Source organism: Coturnix japonica, chromosome 2 (genome assembly GCF_001577835.2).
Source record: "Coturnix japonica isolate 7356 chromosome 2, Coturnix japonica 2.1, whole genome shotgun sequence".
NCBI classification, from domain to species: Eukaryota; Metazoa; Chordata; class Aves; order Galliformes; family Phasianidae; genus Coturnix; species Coturnix japonica.
In genome coordinates, this window is record NC_029517.1 from 16,207,073 (window position 1) to 16,228,389 (window position 21,317).

A 21,317-nucleotide genomic window follows, 5' to 3' on the forward strand; every position below is an offset into this window, starting at 1 on the left:
TTGCTTTTTGAATCCTCTTTCCCTTAATACAGAAAATAATGTTTCTTTCAGGCTTGTACCTTAAATATTTATGCCCCTAAGGACTTCACTTTGTACTTGAATGCCTGTAAGAAGAGCAAAGAGTGATTTATTTTTTTTTTCTTTTCCTAAATTAGTATTTTTTAGTTCTTGTGTTTTATTGGGTACGAAGACCAACATTTCATCTGCAGTATCAAACATGCAGTGCCTTTAGTTTTCTCAGCTTTTTCTTAAGGAAGAATTAAGTTGCAGGATGATTATGACAGATGCTATGACTAACATTTTAAGTTGATGTCTTCAGTGGTATGACAGATAGAGATTAAAGAACAAACTGCATTTGTGAATACAAAACAACAGAAATTATGCCAGTTCAGGGAAAATGAAGTTGTTACAGCTGGTATTAATGCCAGAAGCAGCTTACAAAAGAGTTGGAGAGTTGGGAAGTATTTCAGGAATAGAAAAAGAATGGAAATAAATACCTGCAGAGCCACTGCTAATGTAAGAATGTGGCATTTATGCATTTCCTTTTCTGTCTTCTCATCCCTGACCTATTATTTTAGGTTGGATAGGTTAACAAAGCATAGGAAACTTTCTTTCTGTATTCATTTATAAAACATATTGGTGTGATTACATATAAGTCAATAATATTCTTCTCTCAGATGTACCATGTTCATGCTGTCTACAACTAGTTCTTGTAATGTATGCAAGCAGGAAAGTTATGCTGTGAACCATTAAGATTATAGAAAATAAAAATACAGTATCAATTATTTGATATGAAAGGGAAAAGCCTCGTGTAAAAAGTACCTACTTACAATCCTGACAATTCTGGTAGAGTGTGTAAAGGAAACAAACAGACAAAATACTTATTTCCATAAGGATACTTTCAATGTATAGTAACTATATGGTATATAAACACTGTCATGCTACTGTTGTACTAAAAAAAAAAAAAAAAAAGATTAAAAAAGATCATCAGTGCATATGTACTAAGTTAAGGCCATACAATGGATTTTTTTCTGATATTTCCTGATCTCAGTTTAGTCTTTAATCTTTTTGTCTAGTCAAATATAGCAGCATAAGTGCTTGTACTGTACAGACCAATACAGTCTGATTTCAGCGCCATGCTGTTGCTATGTGGTGTCAAGTTATAGCTTCCAGAAGTGATTTATGTGCCTTGCAGCTATAATTCAATCTGATCAGTTTTACACGTGCTTTTTTTTTTAATATATATTTGGTCCTCAGGTTTTGGAGCCTGAAAACCACCCAGAAGCTTAATTGTTCAAAGGGTTAATCTGTGCAGGCAGATGTGTACAGCTTTTCAATTGCTGCTCTGTTTTAACACTAGGCCACACTGTATAGACACCTGCTTGTGTCCAAACCATGGATGTGTAATTTCTAGGGCTAATGTCAGTTCTGTTACGTTAACTTCTAGAGCTTGGGTTGGGTGTCTTGATTTGCTGCATGTCCCAAGCCTTGTTTCCTTTTTGAGCTGACATGGTCATTGTCTAATCATAGAAAGACTTGGTAGCAGACAAGATAGACACCTGGAACCTACCTGTGAGTGACAGGAATGTTATCTTTCTAAATTAGACATTGAAATTCTGACTCTTGTCATTGGAATTCTCTCTTCTGATTTGAATCTTGTAAACATTTTACATAAAATTGCAAGAAGCTGATCATTTGTAAATATTAGCCTTCATTGCACAGCCTGGGAAGACGTGGAAAGCAATCACCAGGACTGCTCCAGCTTGGCCCATCTGGGGCCAGGACGCGCTGGAAATCCTGATTTCCCTTTCAGTGCTCCCTCCTTGTCACCTGCCAAGGTTCTCTAACGTGGAAAGGAGGAGTGGAGGAATAAGGATATTACAGTTGTGCCTGTACAGGGTAGAAACTGGAGGGAGAGGTGAAGGTAGTTACTCAGTGTGAGCCTGCCCTGTTTGCTCCTGCCCCTCCAACATAACAGAGAGAGCGGTTCAGCTATGACACACTGCATCCTTCAATTTTCACCAGGACCATGAGAGGCAGAGGCTGTAAATCTGTAAATATCTCTGAAACGGGATTTTAATAGGGTTCACAATTTAGGGACGAGAAAGAATTTGCCATTTATGGCATTAACTTCTATAGTGCAATTCACTGTTTCTATTCTCAGCTTTTTGATGTAAATTTAAAGTGTTCAGATATGTTGCAAAATAGTTACTTTTCTTGGTATGAGTTTGGTTGTTTTTAAATTGGAGGATGAAGCTAGCTTCAAATAAATCCAGTTTTAATTTATTATTTAAAATACATATTAATTTTCCAATATTTCTGTATTGTCCTTTCCAAACAAACCAGTTTGAAAGAAATATGATTAGATTCATCATCTTACTTTCTTGCACAGTGCTGCTTCTTTCCTTCTCTTCTTGAGAAGACCATGACTGTAATGACTTCTGGTCATATTTATTCATAGAAATCGCCCAGAAATTACGATCTAAGGTAAACTCCAGCAACTGGATATTCTGAGCGATGTGAGTTGTTTGGCTTTTGTTTGTCTAGTAAAGATAAATATGTAATCCTGCCTTGCTGTTGTTGTAAGTATTCTGCCACTTTGAGGTTTTCAGAGAATCTCAATCTGGATATTAGCCATTTTCTGTATAGCTTTTGACAGTCAGGGTAGTCTTGAATATATCACCTTTAGTCTTCAAACCCTCTGCTGAGCACACTTAAGCATGCAATTGTATTCTATTTAAATGAATAGGAATTGTGTCCATATTTGAAGTTAAGTGCTCTTTGAATTGGGATGCAAATGATTTGGCCTGAACAGTTCTTTATAAAATGTTGCTGCTTAGTATATTACTTGCCCAAACCTGCAAAAAATGAGAGCACTCTTAGTGATTATGAGAAATTGTTTGTTTTCCATGTTAGCTATGGCACTTCCCAGCGTTTTCAATAAAAAATATGATGCCTGTACTCAAGGTGCACATTATGAAGGAGAGAAAGTTCATGCATCACGTGCAATTGAGTGATGTTCAGCGAAAGGAAAATGTATGTTTTGCTGCAGCCTTCAAACTTGCACAAAGTAAGCACGCATTCGCAGCATGCATTTACTTATGAAAGCAGATTTTATGTGGTGTTCAGCATCATATTCTTTTACATGGTCCTGGTTAAGGAGCGTCAGCATTCTGACCATCCGGCATTCTTACAGTGGTGTTGTCATCGTAGTCGTGAGAGAAACTGGGCCTGGGTTCATTTGTTAAAGTGCACACATGAACAAAGAAAACATAGTGCTTCAATTTTTATGATTTTCTCGGTGGTTCTGCTAATTCACATTGGAAATTTGAATTATAGCAGAAAATAATGTCAGTGGAGAGTCTAGGTAGCATGTTAGTAACTTTATATTTGTTGTGGGTTTTTCTGTATTACCGTTTTTTAAACTAAGCTATGCTTGTCTCTGCTGATACTAATGGATATCCAGGCATGTTTTGCTGCATTGGGTTTTTTCTTTACTTGCCTTGTTTGGAAGATTTGCTAAGTGATAAAACACAAGAAGAATGAAGTTTTCTGTACCCATTGAAATGGCCACAAACTAGGAGGGAAAATCTGTGTGAGGAAAGGGAAGGTTAACTTTGATTTTTTCTTTAGCCCAGACTAAGTGTTTTTATCCGGTAATTTGACAGGCAGATTCAATATTTATATGCTAAGCAGCTGAAATGCTGTTCCCTTGTTTTCAGTTATATTTCATGATAATTAAGAACAATTTTGAAATTTGGATTTTTTTGGAAGTGCAGATGTGTGAAGTTACCATCAAAGATGGACGTTTTATGAATTCCTGAAAGCTTGTTAGATGATTTTGTTTCCTGTGTTACTGTATGAGTTAAAAACTTTAGCATGGGCTGTGTTCATAATGTTTTCCAGGTAGTTTCTTTGGGGTCCTAAGTGATATTGTTTCCAATTCTTGCAGACATATTCCAGTGGGATAGATTCTTTTTGTGTATTCTCCATAACCAGAATTCATAGTTGCTTTGTGCCCTGTCAATAAAGTTAGGTTGAAGGTGGTTTAAAATATTTAATGCTTTTTAACCTCGTATGTTAATAGTTTCAAAATCCCCATAACCTGCAGTGTTACACCAAAGTGCTTTAAGTAAGAGTGTGTTTTGTACTGCTCAAAGCTGTTATCTGTTGTAGACTTGCTTAGTCTGCCTGGTATTTCAGGAGAAAAATTATTATTACCTTACAAGCAAAAACACTCTGTAGTACTAAGGACTAATTATGTACTTCAATGTATCTGCATGCCTTTGGGTTTACCTTACCTAGCAAATTTAACAATATGACCAAAGACTTGAAATGCATCAAACAGTTACAAGAAGGTTGGCACCAGCAGTCTGTTGTGGACTTACTGTCTTACACACCTATTTATTGAAGTTTGTGAAAGCTGCAAAATTATTTTCCTCAACAGTTAATAGATATATTGTGTTCTGGAAAACTTGCAGTGCAGTGTTAACTTCTCTATCAAATGGAAATACTTTCAAAACTGCATTTAAATACCCAAGTAAAGTAGTGTTTAGAGAGAGAATTAAACTAAAAACATTTGCTCCCTTTCCTTGGGAATTTGTCTACACATTAATGTATCACGGGCCAAACCTAATTACCTATTCAACCTATACTTTATTTGATCTGCATGCCTGAGTGTCCTACAATCAAATTTACTGAAGAGCTTCTCACTTTTTTTCTGCATTAAAACAATTGCCTTGAAGCAGCTAACAATTAAAAAATAAATGAGTTAACACTTTCTGCTAAGTGCTACCATTTAAGTTGTAATATGCAATTAAAAACTACATTTTAATTTCTGTTCAATTACATTGACTTAAGAAGTAATTTTAGTGTTATATTTATGAACCATTTAATTGTGACATTTTTCCTCTGGCTTGCTTGATGGAAAAGTAGATTTGATTTTGAGAATATAGCAAGAAATAACCTTTTAAATAATCTTTTACCCCCATGGTTTGCTATAATGATGTATAGGGGGAAAAAAAAACCTTACACTAATAAGCTGGTTTTTGTATAAATACTACAGAAAATTTTAATTTCAAAGCAATGAAAATGTCATAATTTGAATTATTTCTTGTGTTTTTGAAAACTGAGCTATATAGGGGGAATGTTCAGATTGCACTATGAAAATATAGACTGGTATACTATTACTAGGTTACCTGGTGTGTCATTTTTAAGGCACTTTTTCTGTCACATGACTAATTACTGCTTTTTTGGAGTATCTGCAACTTGCATGCAGTAGTAACTTTAAAAATTGTCTTGGGTTCTCAGCCTTCTTTGAGAGCTGTTAAATATTTACATAATTTATATTGTTAAATACTTTAAGGCTTTTAATACTGGAGTCTCAGATCCATTGTGCGAGGAACTGCGTAAGCAAAAATGAATACGGCTAGGATGTTACCTTGACAAGCTTGTGATATACATGAAGAATCACTTAGGTTGGAAGGGACTTTAAAGCCCATCCAGTTACAACCCCTGTCGGGGTCAGGGCTGCCACTCATAGGTTTGGCTGCCCAGGGCCCCATCCAGCTTGGCCTTGAGCACCTCCAGTGATGGGGCACCCATAGCTTCTCTGGGCAGCCTATGCCAAGGCCTCAGTGCCTGAAGCTAGTAAACTGTGCCTTCATATTTACAGAGAGTTGCTTTAAACAAATCTGGAATTAATAATGTGCATCTCTAATGTTCTTTTATAATTGTGTAGTATATTGTTTAAATGTTTTAATTTGCTGGAACCAGAAGATATCCAACCACAAATTTAAAGAAAAATTAAGGAAGAAATAATTGAATTAATTCTTCATTTTCATGCGTGTCTGTGGACCAAAGTGTCAAATACATCATTCTAATTATTTTCTAAGTTGTCAGTGGAATTTAGGGACCATTATAAACCTACGTATCTGATATATGTTTCAGGAAAACTAGCAAAAACTGAGCTGCTTGGTGTATTCTTAGGGTATAATGAGTGGTAATACAAAGGGTGAACACTGAGGATAGAGAATGCATCATTAGCAGGATTATATTTGGAATAGTGAAAGTAAAATCAGGCACTAAGAAGTGTAGAATAGAACAATAAAATGGCAGAAACCCTTCCCAGCAGGTAGATACAAGGTGATGCAAATCTTGATGTAGTTAATGACAGTCCTAACTTTGTGCACAAGGTGATGAGCTCTGAACTGAGTTGGCCATTATTCTTGAGAAGAAACATCTTACGATTTATCGGTGCTGATGTTTTTGGGAACTATGGAGAAAGGAACTGAAAATAAAACAGAAGAATCCTTACTGCATGAATTCATGATTTATGATTAATCACACAGCTTGACTGCAATGTGCAGCTTGGTATCTGATTTCAAAGAAGTTATTTTGGAATTTAAGAAGGTTTAGAGAAAGGCATAAAGAACAGGGTTGTGTGTGAAATGGCTTTTACATGAAAAACCATCTGAGTAGGCTTGGACTCTTGAGCTTGGAAGAAACAACTTACTGGGGAGTGAGTACCATGGACGTGAATAGAAGTAGACTAGTTGCTGGTTCTTAACTTGAAACCAAGAGCTAGTTGTCAAAGCCAGCAACAGCTGTTCAAAGCAGACACAGTAATGCAATTCTTTGCATAATGAGTAGTAGATGTGTGCAGATCCTGATGAAGGAGATATTGCAAATATGGAAAATCTGCATAGTTCAGGGAGGACTGGACAAACCAATGAAAAAGAAATTCATTAAGTTACTAAGTAGATAAAACAAATTAAGCTGAAGAAATTCCTTGGAATGAAAATAATTGGAGGTTGGGAAAATGTTAGGTAGGGTGTGGGTAAAATATTTGTTCACTTTCCTCTTACTTCCTCTCTTGGTATCTGCGTATGACCCTGGTTTTTTTTAGAGTGGAACTGGAGAGGATGACAGTGAACAGAGTTATCACAAAGTGTGTGTTAAAGTTTTTTCCAGCTGTGCTCCCTGGGCACTAATTGGGTTACTGGCCTAGCTTGACCACTGCCTTTGTTTTTATTGTTTCACTTAATAAAAATTGTTCTGCTGGAATTTGGATTTGACTACAAGCTTTGAAGGACCAAAAAAAAAATAAAAATAAAAATAATTTTTTAATTGATGTTTAGATTAAGAGTTCCAGAATCCTAGGTCTTTAGTGTGCAGCTAAACCCTGGATCTTGTAGCCACACATGTATGAGACTTGATAAAAGAAGAATGACTTCAGAATTCTTACAGTGAAAAGCATGAAATTTTAAGAATATGGAAGAAAAATGTAAGAAAAATAAGACTAATATGGGTAAGAAAGTGGATCAGAAATGTTTTTTGTTCTACTCTCATGGTGTTACTGGATAGAAACACCACCTACTTATAGGTTAATTATATATATATATATTTTGAATGGCAGAACTGTTTGGGAGTTTACTAGGACTCTTGTACTACAGATGTTTCCACAAACACAGTGTATTTGCAAGATCGTTGCCTGGACTGCTTAAGTCCATAAATTACCCAAACTAGATGATGCATAGCACGAAATTCTGACCAGATTGAAAACATTGCCCAAACTTTGATTTTAATGGAGAATGTGCAGTTAATTGATGGCAGTAAGAAAGTATCTAAAGCTAAAATTTAATCTAAAAAATCAAATTACAACTTACTGTCAATGTAAATATCTTTTACACTTTATAAATTCTCAAATACTAACCACTTCCCAGTCTTACCAGTAAAATGATACGTACTTCATACTCGCTAATGTTAATGGGTATAAAGATGTTATACTGTTTTCTTGATAATAAATACTTTGTTGTCTAAAAATTTGCTTTTGGCACTGAAAATAGAGCTTTTTGAATTTAAATATATATCCTAATAGTGTAAAATCTGTTATACTGAAAGAGATGGGATGGAATTATGAAAGGAGGATGCATGCAAAAGAGTCGTGCTGTAAACAATAAACCACATCCTATTTCTTTGCCATGGAAAGTCCATAGTGGTTTGGGTGAACTAATCCTCCAGTATCGCCAGTTAAGTGTGATAAACCACGTTAAGGGATTATTATTGAAGAGAACGCTATGAATTTTTATGTTTACGCTTGCAGTTTATTTTCATTTTCAAGACTGTAGACCATAACTCTGTACTTTTACTTTTGTATTCAATATGGGAAGGGAATCCCAGAACACAGCTTTTTTGATGCAAAATCTGAATGCTTGTGTAGTAACAACAGCTGTCCCCTCACCATGTGGTGTCTTCCATTGCTTTACTGTAGAGATGAATTTTGGCCCAGCGTTTCAGTAATATTGGACACAGGTGGTTCTAGGTGACAGAGCGGTATGTTTATGCATTTATTTGACTCTCACAGTTACAGTTGGCTACAGATTAGAACAGGGAGAACACATTCACACCATGACCACCCTCGTAGCTGTTTGTAGTAGTTGGATCACAGTAGGCGCTGTTGCATCTAAAGACACAATTAACTGTTGCTGAGGAATTGCAAATTCACAAAAGCTCTTTACAGCTTTCGCAGTTCCGAGTGGATTTCCTAAAAGCTTTTTCAAAGATTTCCCAAGTTTATAGATGTTTTTAGATCTTACATTCTAAAATTACCAGCTTGAAATAAGATTAATCAGTTGATGTTTTAATTTAGCTAATGAATTCCTGTGCTGTGAATAAGCTATATAATTTGTTTCAGATCTACAAAATAATTATAGTTTTACCCCCCTCTATTTAGGAAGATGAAATTAATTCTAATATTTACAAGTGGTTGGTAGAGTCTTGAGCACGGGAAATACAAAGAAGTCTGAAAATGCATCTTATTGATAGGCTGCCTCAACATGTACATCACTGAAAAAATCACCTTGATTTCCGTGTGTAATTGCTTAGATATGCTTTGGATGTGGTAAGGAAAAATAGCTCTGGATCTATTAAAAAAACAAAACCAAATTCAACAAGAACAACAACAGAAAAATGGTTTTAATATAAATTAAATAAGAAATTACAGTTAACCGCGCATTAAGGTCTGATTTTAACGTCTGAAATTTGACTGCCTTTTGAACGTAATTATTTTAACTAAAACAGAAGCATAATTGTTATTGAAATGATAGCAGTGAAAATCTTTCTAAGTAGAAGATTGCCCCCTAAACTTGCTTTCTAAAAATCTCAGAGAGATATCTTAGCATAAAAGAGGGCATGGAGTATACAAACTCGCTTGATATAATAAAAATAAAAAGGTTATTTGCGGTGTGGGGATCTGCTGTGTGTTTGTCCCATCTTCCTTCAGCCATGTTGCAGTTGTCTGAGTGCGCGTGTAATGTGCGTGAGATCACTCTCACATACACACGTAATTTAAACATCTTGAATTCTGTGCAGTGACTCAAATATATATTACACTTGTATTAAAAAGTATATGAATATGAATGTCTGAGGCTTTCAGCACTGAATAAAGGGCTACATGGATCCAAACCAGGACGATTGATGAAATCCTTGCTACTATTGGCTATTATTTACTGTCTTTTAAGTGGCAGGTTGTATTTATGCCAATTTATCTGCTTCAGGGAACACTCTTGATAGCAGAACAAAGTGAATAAAAGTAGTTTGCTTTGCAAATGAATGCAAATGGTGGAGCCTTTCGGGAAGCCCTTTAACAGGAGCAATGCACTTTGATTATGAGTGAAGCTGCCATTTGGACATGGTGAAAAGAGCACGCTTGAACCATTGATTGGGGGAGACAGTAAAAAGTCAGGAAGGGCCCCGTTAAGCTCGCAGTGCGGCAGGCGGATGTCAGTGTGGTTAGAGCACAGTGGGAGAATGACAGGCAGGATTAGTGTCAGGGAGAAGCTTTGCTGTAGTTGTGGAGATGGTCCCTGGGGTCACTCACCTCTGACTGTTGTTCTGTGCTGATGGCTCTGTAATGCAAACTGCTTGATATGTGCTGTTCATTATCGGAAATGGTGATTAGAAGAGGTATGTCATAAGGAATTCCTTAAAAATAAATAAAATGGCAAACTAGGCATCGTAACAAAGGTTGGGCTCTGCAGATGTCGCCAAGGATGCTGCAAATGTCAGGGATGGTTACTGTGCCTTGTGAGGCAAGCGGGATTTCATGGCTTAAGCTGCCGTAATTGTGTGCTCCCCGGCTTTGTTCACTTTATTTGGCCATTATGAAGACAGTCGTTTCTATCAGATTGTCTGGTGTTGTTAGAGTACAGCGTCGTAATGTATTTTGCTTATTGGATTGCGGAAGCATTCTGTTTGTGGTATGGCTGGGGTGTTGTTGCAGGGGTGGGGTGGTGGCCAGAGCTCTTAGTGCAGTATTAGAATCAACAGATTTCATTCCTGAGTCACACAAAAATGCTAAAGCATGTGAAGGCTGCTGTGATCAAAAGTAAGATGACGATGCTGTTTCATTCAGAGGGTGCTTTAAATGTAAAAGTAAAATTTTCTTTATCTTTGCTGAAAAAATCTTCTGTGAGAAATTACAGAAATGTCTAAAATTTTGTATCTTAAACTGCAGTTTAATCTTTAATTAAAGTCTTGTTGCTTTTTATCTTTACTGCAGTTCTCTGGTGTTGTGTACATTGTACCAGTGTGCTAATGTAAATTACACAGATGCGTGTATATAACATACAAAACATGCTTTTCCTGTGTTAAGGGTTTCTAATACCTCCCTGTTGGTCTATTGTTCCTTCACATTTTCTGCTATAGAACAGGGAGATTGTACCAGATATATCAAACTATTACTTTTTTTTTTTTTTTTTAACAAGACTTGATTAATTCACGTGAGGAATTTTTCCAGTATATTACCTCACAGATATATGTCCAATATCCCCACAGTAATGAATGTTTTACAAATGTTTTACAGGCACCTGAATGGACAGAAGAGGACCTCAGCCAGCTGACAAGAAGTATGGTTAAGTTCCCAGGGGGGACCCCAGGTCGATGGGAAAAGATTGCTCACGAATTGGGTCGATCAGTGGCAGATGTGAGTTCACTCGGATTTGCATTGTAGAGAGAGTGACAAACCAGAACAAGACAGGCAGTGTAGAAGGCAGACGTATATGGGGGCCGACATTGTCTTTTGAGAGAGGCTACAATCCTTTTAGGACCTGGAAGTGAACCATTAACTAACTATGCAAGAAGCAGATGTCAGCCCGTTTCTCGCTCTGCAATTAGCAGCTGTAACTGATCAGCTGTATGGGGGATTCTGGTGCTGGGAGACTCACGCTACTGTAACCCAATAAGAGAAAAACAATGCCACTTGGGTTTTGTAGGGACCCTTTTAACTGCAAACTGGTATTTGTGGGACTTGGTTAAAGATTACATTTCTGTTCTAAGCCGGCCCTTCAAAACATAGATGAGCTAATGGTGTTTAGACAGATGGTTTCCATTAATTAAACTGAAGTATCTCTGCAAACTTTAAAACAAGTTATACATGTGATACTATTTCAGACCATTTTTCTGGATTATAGCTTGGGTAATAACACTGTGTAAAATGATTAATATCCTTGTTAATTCATATTTTATAGTATTGTACCACATATCAAAGAAAGCTTGTACTTATGGATTTTAAGTGTTATGATCTTAAAACCCTCAGGGGCCAGGCCGTAAAAGACTTTTCCTTTTCAAGCAATAGATCACTGGAACATGATGTAGTGTCTGCTGAGGACCCTTTGAAAGCCCTTTCAGCTGACCCTATTTTATAGGCTCTGGAGGGGTTAATGAGAATAATGTTTAAAGCTGTTGATGTATGTTTTGAGATTAGATATTCTTCATTTATTGTATTTCAGGAATTATCTTAAATAATGGGAAACACGGCCTCTGGCCAGAGCAAGTGTAACCCGCTGCACCCTTTGGGCAGTCTGGATAATTGTTTGTTTCTTGTCCTTGTTGATAGAATCACAAAAGATATTTTTGGGAGTTGCTTTTAAAGATTTTATCTGTAGAGTTATATTGCTCAGTTACTCATTTATACTGCAAAACAAGCCATTTGTGTTCCTGTCATTTCAGAACAAGCCTTATTATTTGCAGATAAGTGAATGTAAACAAGAAGTTATAAACCTGCTATGCAAATGTAATTGATTTTTTTAGTTTGTTTGTTTACTCTGATCAGATTCCGTTCAGTGCTGCTCATCATAATACTGAGGTGGAGTGACTATTAAAAAGCTGTTGTATTTTACTATGCAGATTCTAATAGCAAAAAATATTTCACGTGACTTGATGGTAGGCAGTGAGCATGGGATGGATCTTGGAGTTTGCCTTCAGAAAGAATGCTTACTGATGGTACAAACCCATCACTAAACTAGCATATTATCTTAAGACTTCTTGCAGCCATTTTCTGCTTTATTCCTTGAAACAGTTATAGAAACATACATTACTTAAAGGATTCTTAATAGTAAATTTGCACACCATACTTGCACACTGACAGGGCTGTAGAGAAAAGTGAAGCTCACTCACTTCTGTGAGGTGAGAAGACCTCAGCACCATGAGTGGGGTAGAGCAATGAGAGATCTAAGAGCTGTCATTTTCTTGTATGAAAAATGGCAATGTTGGGGGGTTTTGTGTGAGGCAAAGTCAGAGTGTAATCCTTTTTACTTCCTGTGGCCTCCAACTATGTGATTACTTCGAGTGTGCTCTGCACAATCTTTTATTTCTCTAAAAATTTCACACTGCTGATAATGCTGGGTCAGATTTCCCAATACAGACTACTTAGTAGTGTTTCTCCTCTATCATGTTGTGCAGTTTCAGTGGTTGGGTCCAAGAGGAAACACTTAAACAAAAGTTTCCTGGAAGCTTTCTGTCTCAAGATGTTATGAGATCAGTAGTGGAGACACTGGAACTGGGAACTACTTCAGGTGTATCCTTCCAGCTGCTGAACAATATCTGCAGCATATCCATGTAGTAACGAGTGAAGTTCTCTCCTGACTGCCCCAAACAAATTCCATTTCAAACAACTCTTATTTTCTTCTTCCTTTGTTCTTTTCTGAAGTAAATTCCCTTGTAAGGCTGTATTAATTTCCACTGCATCTTGGCTTTTGTCACTGCATCTTGGCTTTTGTCAACTTTTTGGCTTTGTGGTGTTTTTTTAACCTAGTTTTGTGGTTTTATTTGTTTTGGAGTTTTTTACATCATTCTGAACTTTCCTCCTGCCATTACGTTACTGACTTTTTTAGGCAACATGAAGGAAGATTTTAATGCTTTAGCACTGCTTTTATTTTTTCCACATACAAAGAAGGGAAAAGTTTGTCTCTTGCTTATTTGCAGAGAGATTCGTTATGCTTGGAAAATTCCACCATGATTTTCTGTTTTGTTTTTCTTATCATTGATTTGCTACCTCAGAACCCAGTTTGCACTTGTTGAAACAGCATTCTGAATAGAAGCTTTGGCTTTTGAACCTTCCATGTTAGCAGAACTTCCTTAAGATGTTTGTCATCTGAAGATAAACAGGCATTAATTAATGACAAAAAAAAAAATCATTTTGGCAATAAATTGTCCTTCTTAGTTTGTCATCTCTTTCTCTCCTGGATCTGACAGTGCTATGGTGTTTCCTACCATAGTGTATCTGTCCCACCAGTTCTGCAGAAGTCGTTGGTGTCTCACTGTCCAGCTGAAGGGCTTTATCAGATAACACAGCAAGTTATATTTTGCATTATTTTGCACCTTTGCTAACCTGAGTGATGAAAGATGATGGAGTAGCATAACTTCTTTGTGAAGTACTTTTAGAAAGCTAAGAGGGAACTGCAAATAAATTGCAATATGAGTAGAACTCAGAATGAATTAGAGAAATAAGATGCAAAAAGTAAGATTATTAGTTGCAGTAGGCAAATTAAACAGTCAATATGCAAGTACATGCAGCAAGATAATGACAGGGTTCACAAATAAAAGATGGCAAACAAGTGCAGGAGAAATGCAGAGATTAGGAGAGATAATACAGGTCAACAAATAGCAAGTTCTTTTAAAAAGGGGAGCATCATACTGAGAAAACACAGGAGGATGGTAAACCTGAATCTACATCTCCAGTTTGTGTCTAGTTTTCAGTATTACAATAAGTATGTGATTCAGTGTAACAAGTCCAGAAGAGAATAAGGAGAGTGACTGATCTTTAGAGACCTATTGGAAAAGATTGTGAAGGAATTATTATGGGCTGAGAACTGAAAGAAAATATGATGTAAGCATTCATCTATCTAAAGAGATGACTGCAAATAGGAAGTTGCTTGTGCTCTGTATCAGCTTTATAGGGCAAGAAATGGTTACCTGAAATTTAACGTACGCAGCTGAGTAAGCCATGAAGGGGCAAAGATTGAAAAGGTGTAGTAAAGCAGTGGAATAAGCTGCTGTGGAGTATCCACCTTTGAAGGTCTTTAAAAAACAGGTTAGGGAAACATCTGCAAGAAACGAGATCAATATAGAGATTCTGCCTCAGGTTAGGTCCTTCCCTTCATATGGCCTGTGATTAGACTAGCAAGTGCAAGCTATCTAGGAGGAAAGGGGGAGGAAACAAAACTCGCCTACAATTGGAAGCATGTGTGAACTCATTTTAAAAAATGTAAAATTAAAGCCAGATAGTCACTACGTTGGTTCTTAATCACTGCATGTACCTTGGCTTGATTGTTCTTACGTTCAGTAATTCCTTACAAAGTCATCTTTCAGATGCTTTTTCTTTTATACTGTTACTAAAATCACTTGAGTTTGAATTGTTTCGTTATTTTGTAGGCATTTAAGTCTGTGAATTTTGTGATTTCCCAAAATAACACACAAACAAGAATAAGACCCGTTATATGGATCTGTCTACCAGATGCCCTGTCCAAACAGATGCTTCTACACAATGTGATTCAGGGCAGTGGGAAAGTGCCAGCCAAAATCCAACAGTAAACAGCTGTTTCCGTACTGTAGTGCATCTGAGCTCATGCAGCTGTACTGTTTCTGTTCGTGCTGCCTCATGTGATACCAGCATCAATTTCTTTGCAACGTATTCCTTGAGCTCAGCTACTTTATGCTTGCAACCATTGTGTAGGCGTGCTGTGAGAAGGGTGTTGCTCTAACTTTGGTCCTATCAAGTACAGAGTAATTCTTATCTCGTCTCTCGTCCAGAAACCATCCTTGAACAGCCAATGAATAGTCGACCCAAAATGGATGCAATTGTGCTCATTTTATTATGTTTCATTATGTATGTTTCATTATTTAAATGGCTAATTGACATTTTAATATGTGCATATTGTGGATTTATCAACCTTTTCCCATAAAAATGATTTTCATCCAGCTTGGTATAATGAAATCTTACTGCTCTCACAACCAAAAGCTTCTATAGCTTTTTAAGTCATTTTTATTGCAGTTGGCTGGTGGTATAAATTAGATTTTCAAGTATTTTGATTATGAAAGGGAAATGGAGTTCAGTTAACTCTAATCAGAGTTCCTGCTGGCTGACCTGGTTACCTGTACCACTGCTCTCTGCCATCCCCTGAACATCTGTTCTTTGACCCATTTTCCTTGCTGAATTTGTTGCTCCGGGGTTAGTTCTCATTCCTGTCCTCCAATACTTAAGGAAATAATTGACCTTTTAAAACAAAAGAAAAAGTTAGGTTTGAATTTCCTAAACGCTGTGAACACACTCAGACGTAGAATAAATTATGAATAGAATTTCAAGGTGACTATTTCTGCAAAAATTACATTCCTTGATTTGACAAATGCTGTGCTTTATGAAGATTTATAATGATGGCCGGCTTTTGTTGAACTCAGATTGAGGAGAAGCACTTAGGTGTGGAATTATAGCAGCATATTTTACTCGACAATGCCTACCCTTACAGATTAGAAAAAATAAAATATTTGCTGAAAGGCATAAATTAATTTCAGTAACTACAAAGGACATTCAAATTGTAAAAATAACAGAGGAAGTAAAAGCTGTCTGGCATGCCAAACAGACTTTAATGTGATTATTAGGTACAGGTTTTTTAAATTAAAGGCAAAGAGATCTCAGATTTCATACTTGTGAAGTAATATCATTCACTTGTCTTACAGGATTTAAACTGATTCTGTTTGCTCCTGCAGTCACTAATCTCACGCATTTGTGTTGTAAAAACAGGCTGATAGGGATTTGCTGCTTGTATAAAAAAAGACCAAGGCAGACAGCAAAACAATAGACAGGTGTATGTATTGGAGCAGACATCCTGAATTATGGTGAAACCTGAAAGCACGAGATTGGGAGGGAGGGCTTGTTTTGTGTTTTCTCATCTCTCCAACAGTTTCAGCCTTAAGTCTAACTGTGCGAGTTCACACTCACTGCACATTTATGTGCCATTATATAATAGACCCCTCATTTTTGGCAAGTGCAAGCTCGTTACATTGCCAGCGAGAAAACATCTATCTGAGAAGTAATTAATATGTACAAGTTAATGAATTTATTAGGGTTGGTTTTTTTGTTGTTGTTTTTTTGCTTTTGGAGATTAAGCTTTTGCTAAGTCTGCTTTATATTTCATTTTATATACTGTGCATGTGTTAACTCGGTTACTGTGATCTCCAGTTGTGGATGTTCTGAAGCAGTCCCTCTCGGCATCTTGCATATATTTATGTAATCAATAGTTCTTTCGGTAGCTTATTGAAGTATAAAGACCTTGCTCTGGATCAAGGTCTGAAAGCAGTTATGAATATCTAAGATGGGATTTAGATGGTATGTAGGTCATGGAGATCCCTCAGTCTAAGAGTGAAATCTTCAGAACACCTGTCTAATCCCACAGACACACCAACACGCCTGTTGATACTTTGCACAAGGGTTGCTGTTCACAGTCCTGTGATTGCACAGTTTTCTTCTGTGCTGTCATACAACTGACCCTGCCATTCTTGCAGAATCAGGCAGCATGGAGCATCTTATGCCCAAATACAAAACAGATTGATTTGCTTCTTGGGAGGCGTGACAAGAGCATTCCTGTCACTTAAAGGAGAAAGCTGTTTGCAGAAGCCAGCGGGACACCAGCTTTAATTCAGATACACGCGCTATACAGTGGTCGGGACAGTGCTGCTATAACTTTGCAGTGTAGCTTGAATAACAAAACATTCCGTGTGTATCCTGATGAGCTGGGTTTAAATTCCATTGCAGAATGCAAATCTTAAAGCTCTTAGCACAGGTAAAGCATTTTGCATCAAAGGTCATAAAATACTCAAGCAGTTGTTGCAAAGGGCATTTGAGTGCATGAGTTTCCACAGTACTGAGCTGAGACTTGCAAATGTAGATTTTGACTGACAAAAGTAGAAAAATGGCATAGTTTGAAGTCTCCCATGTCATGACAATTCTGGGTGTTGAGTTCTTCCTCTTAGGCCTGAAAAAAGAGAGCAGTTGTTCTTCTGTTTTAAATTAACTCTCCGGGCACTTAACGAGATCTGATGTTCTAAATCCAGTGGTTTAGGCCACATCTTAGGCTGCCTCATCACTGAACACACAGCTGTTGTGTTTCTGCTGTGGCTGCCTCCTCTCATTGGCTGTGGCCAGGTTTGCAATCACACACAGCTTCACAGGTCGTAACCACAAGAAAGCCATTTGCTGCAGGCTGGCAGCAGCTGGTCTAAGCAAATCCAGTTGGTGAAGTGTCCCTTAGTTCTTTCAAGAGCAAGAGCTGTTGGCCTCATTGGCCCGTTATGTTGCACACTTTTGGAAAAGTTAGTAACAGCCCACTAAGCAAATTGTTACAAGTGGGGCCAGAGCAAAAGTGCATCTTCTAACTTAAATTCTTCATTGCTAGAGATCTGCTGCGTTGGAAATAAGCTGTTTAAAAAGAAAAGGAGCAGGATGATTTGGCCTGATGTTCAACAGGTCTGTTAGAACTGGAAGGCAGTTTTAGCAATCCAGGAAGGCATTTTATAAAGCAACAAACTTTGAGTCTGTCACATGAAAATAAAGGAGTGAGTCACTGCTGTTGGCTGACTTTGGTCAGCCATCTTTGATGCAATTGTGGTTGCTGTGAATAAGCTGTTTAGATCTAGATTGGGACATCAGTTCAGTGCAACAAGTAATACTTGGCCTATAAGGAGAGAACCTGGAATTTGACAGCTTTTTCTGTGCTGTTCTGAAAGGTCAGTAAAGCCTATTTCTTGGAGAAGGGCAGGAAATAATTGAGTGTCCTGTACCTGGCTTTCCTTTATGAGAACAATGTGGTTTTGGCTCAAATTAACCTCAGATTCAAAAAAAATTTGATGCATATTGGCTTCAGCTACTTCCAGGCTGTATCTATACTTTCTTTTTCTCTGTAATTCCACAGATCTTGGATGCTTTTACATAACATAAATAGATGGAGAGTAAACAGATAGCAAGTGGCTGGGCAGAACACTGCTACTGAGACAGCAGGTTTCTGGTAGGTGATGCTGAGAAATTCAGGCAGCGTCATAGATACTTAGATAGCTTCTGCTCGGGAAGGTGCTTAGAGTAGTAAACAGCTTTGTCAGTGTGCTGGGTTGGCAGCAGCACACCAACATGTCATCCTGCTTCGCAAAGTTAGATACATCTGGGAGCCAAATGACACAAGTTATCTCTTCATCTGCTCATGTTTTTTCAAAGTGTCTTCAGAACACAAGAGACTTTCGTTGCCTTATTTACCTGGTGCAGCCCTGGTCTAAATGGTCTTGTATCCAGAAGGGGAGTGTCTGGAGGCAGCAGGATGGGAAAAGCTTCAAAGCCCCGTTGACCACTGCCAGAGCCCTGCAAAGCTGGGCTGACCATGGTTCTGACCATGGCCAGCTTATGGCTGCTGCTGTGGGAGTGGGGAATTTGATCTTCACCTTCTGCAAATGGGCCATTCCTGTGTGTTTAGCATGGGTATGGTCGCTATACTTGACTTTACAGGGTTTCCCCCTGAGGCCGGTCACAATTCCGTGCTATTTTATCCTTGCCTTCCCAGCAGCACAAAAGGTGCAGCCTCTCACCCATGTGATAGCAAACCTGAATTTTGCCTGTGCTGCCAAAAGGCTTTTAAGCTGACTCTGAATAATACTTTTTTTTCTCCTGTACCTCTCTGAAGCATTGATTGTCCCATCTGAAAGAGGAGGCAGGTGTCCAGGGTAATGAGATTTAACATCAGGATGGTCAGGATGAGGAATGTTTTTACTGCTAGGTGTCTTGTTGAGTAGCAACTGGTCTTGTGATCTGGACTAATTGTCAGGAGTACAAGAGGAAGCCAGCTCTCTGCCTGGCTTTCATTGCATAAAATCATCCCACTAATCCGAGCTTTCAGTAAAATCTTTTTGTAGCTGAAGAGCTATTGAAACTGAATTCAGAGGGGAGTTCACAGAAGCAAACTGTTCCTGTGGCTTCTTTCTGTATGTCCCACAGTAAGACTGTTCACTTTCTACTTCAGCAGTGATTGCTCACAGCAAACATTTGTTCTCATCTTCCTTTGTCTAAAAAAATGTTTCATTGTGCGTGCGATTACCTGACTTCATTTGTGACTTCTGTTATCCCCAGAGAACTACGGGGATGCCTGGGTTGTTTGTGCATAGAAACAGCAAAGATGAAAGTTGATTCCTATAGAATAATGCAGTGTGCCTTTCTAGCAGTAAAATTATTTGTGGAAATAAGAGCTCCTCCCTCTTCTATTTTAAATCCATCTCAGAGTATGATGTTTATTACTTAAGGTGTCCCCAGACCCAGGTTTTCTTCAGACCTGACCAATACTTTGATGAGAGCTGTTGTCAAATAACAACAGGCTCTTAGCACGACTTTTCACACTAATGACAAAACTCACAGTTCAATATACACTACAACTGTAATTTGTAGCATTGTGCACTAGCAGTTGCCAATAATAATTAGAAGCATAATGCCACAACTGCTTCGTGCTTTGGTACTTCTGAGTATGTTATCTGCTACTGAATGAAAGAGTAATAAATCGAAGCAAGTTATGATAAGAAATAGAGCTGAGAATGCAATGGAGCAACTTCTGCTCTTCAAAATAACTGCTAAGAAGTACCCAGTAGATAACCCTGCTCAGCACTGGTAAGCAGTGATTGATGTTAGGGCTGTCAGTGTATGGAGGAGCTGGCACCAGAGGAGGCTGCAAATTTGAGTGGCAAGAGCAGTGATTAAACTCAAGCAGATCAAACTGAAATACAGATTTCCCACATTCCATAGGATGGGTTCCTAATAATCCCTAATAGGTTAATGCTGACATGTTATGATTCTTTCCCTGCGTCAGCATCTCTAACAGCAATGACAGTTGGAGCTGATGGACAAATAAGTCCTAAGTCTGTATATGTGACACCTGAGCTCTGAGTGAGAAGAGCTGGAGTAAACAAGGATTTTGCATAGCACCTAGAAAAGAAGAAAGCTGAGTTTAAAGTGAGGAAAAAAGAAGGATAATTGATAAGTCATCGCATGGAATATGGGAATGATGGTAGTGATGCTGTCAATGAGCTTCGGAGTTATGTCAGCAGGAGGTGCTTGACAGAGCTTGCTCAGGACCTGGTATTGTGGATTCACAGTATCTAAACCTTACACATAGCTGTTATTTCCGGATTAATCACCAAGTGTTCAGATTGAAAGTCCATAAAAATGATGATTAAGGTGCCTCCAAAAGTCTTGTGCAATAGATGGAGTAACTTACTACAGGGGGTAAAACCGGGCCAGCAAAGATACTGGTGCTGGAGTCACCCAAAGAAAGACAGGCTGAGGTGAGGCTGGTACTTCTCACATATGGGGGATGGTATTTCAATACCATCTGGATCTTGGAGTCCTTCACTGCTCTAATGGAAAGAGCCATTTTAGATTAATTCAGTTGGATGCAACATGCACCAAAACTTGTATCTGTTGTGGGATTCCAGCACTAGCCTAATCTGGGAACATCCATCCTGTAAAGGACGCTGGAATCCAGGATGTTGACTTGCACCACTTACACTGTAAGTTTCTGTTGCGTGTAGTCCCAGTTGGAAGGATGAAGCAGTAATTGGCAGCCTGCTACGGTATCAGTGCTTCAGCACACAGAAGGCAGAACGGTGGCATTAAGGCTGCTGGCTGCTTACTCTCTAGGCTCAGGGAAATTTCCTGTCTCTTTTCCTCTCTTCTTGGTCATCTGAGTAGCTTGCAAGTCTTTGAAAGGAGTTTAAAAATAGCAGGATGGGTTATTGTCAGCTGTCTGGAATAGATGAGCACAGACAGACAGTGCTCTGCTGTACTTGTGGTGAATCACTGCAGCTCTAAACGATCCACCGCGCTCTGCCATGACAAGTTCTCCTCACTTTTCAACGTAATTATTGCAGTCCACTTTAGACAAAGATAATTCCAGAGATGTGTAACAGGTCTCTGTGTAGGAGCAGTTGTGTTCAGCAATCGGCAGCGGGTTCCC

General features: G+C 38.1%; 1 protein-coding gene across 1 annotated transcript in view; it reads left to right on the forward strand.

Annotated features, from left to right (window-relative positions):
* DNAJC1 (DnaJ heat shock protein family (Hsp40) member C1) overlaps positions 1-21,317 on the forward strand; it is an 88,306-nt gene that overhangs the window by 63,969 nt on the left and 3,020 nt on the right. Inside the window, exon 9 of the mRNA XM_015853312.2 lies at positions 10,865-10,984. Coding sequence (XP_015708798.1) covers positions 10,865-10,984 — 120 coding nt within the window. The remainder of the gene's footprint in view (positions 1-10,864; positions 10,985-21,317) is intronic.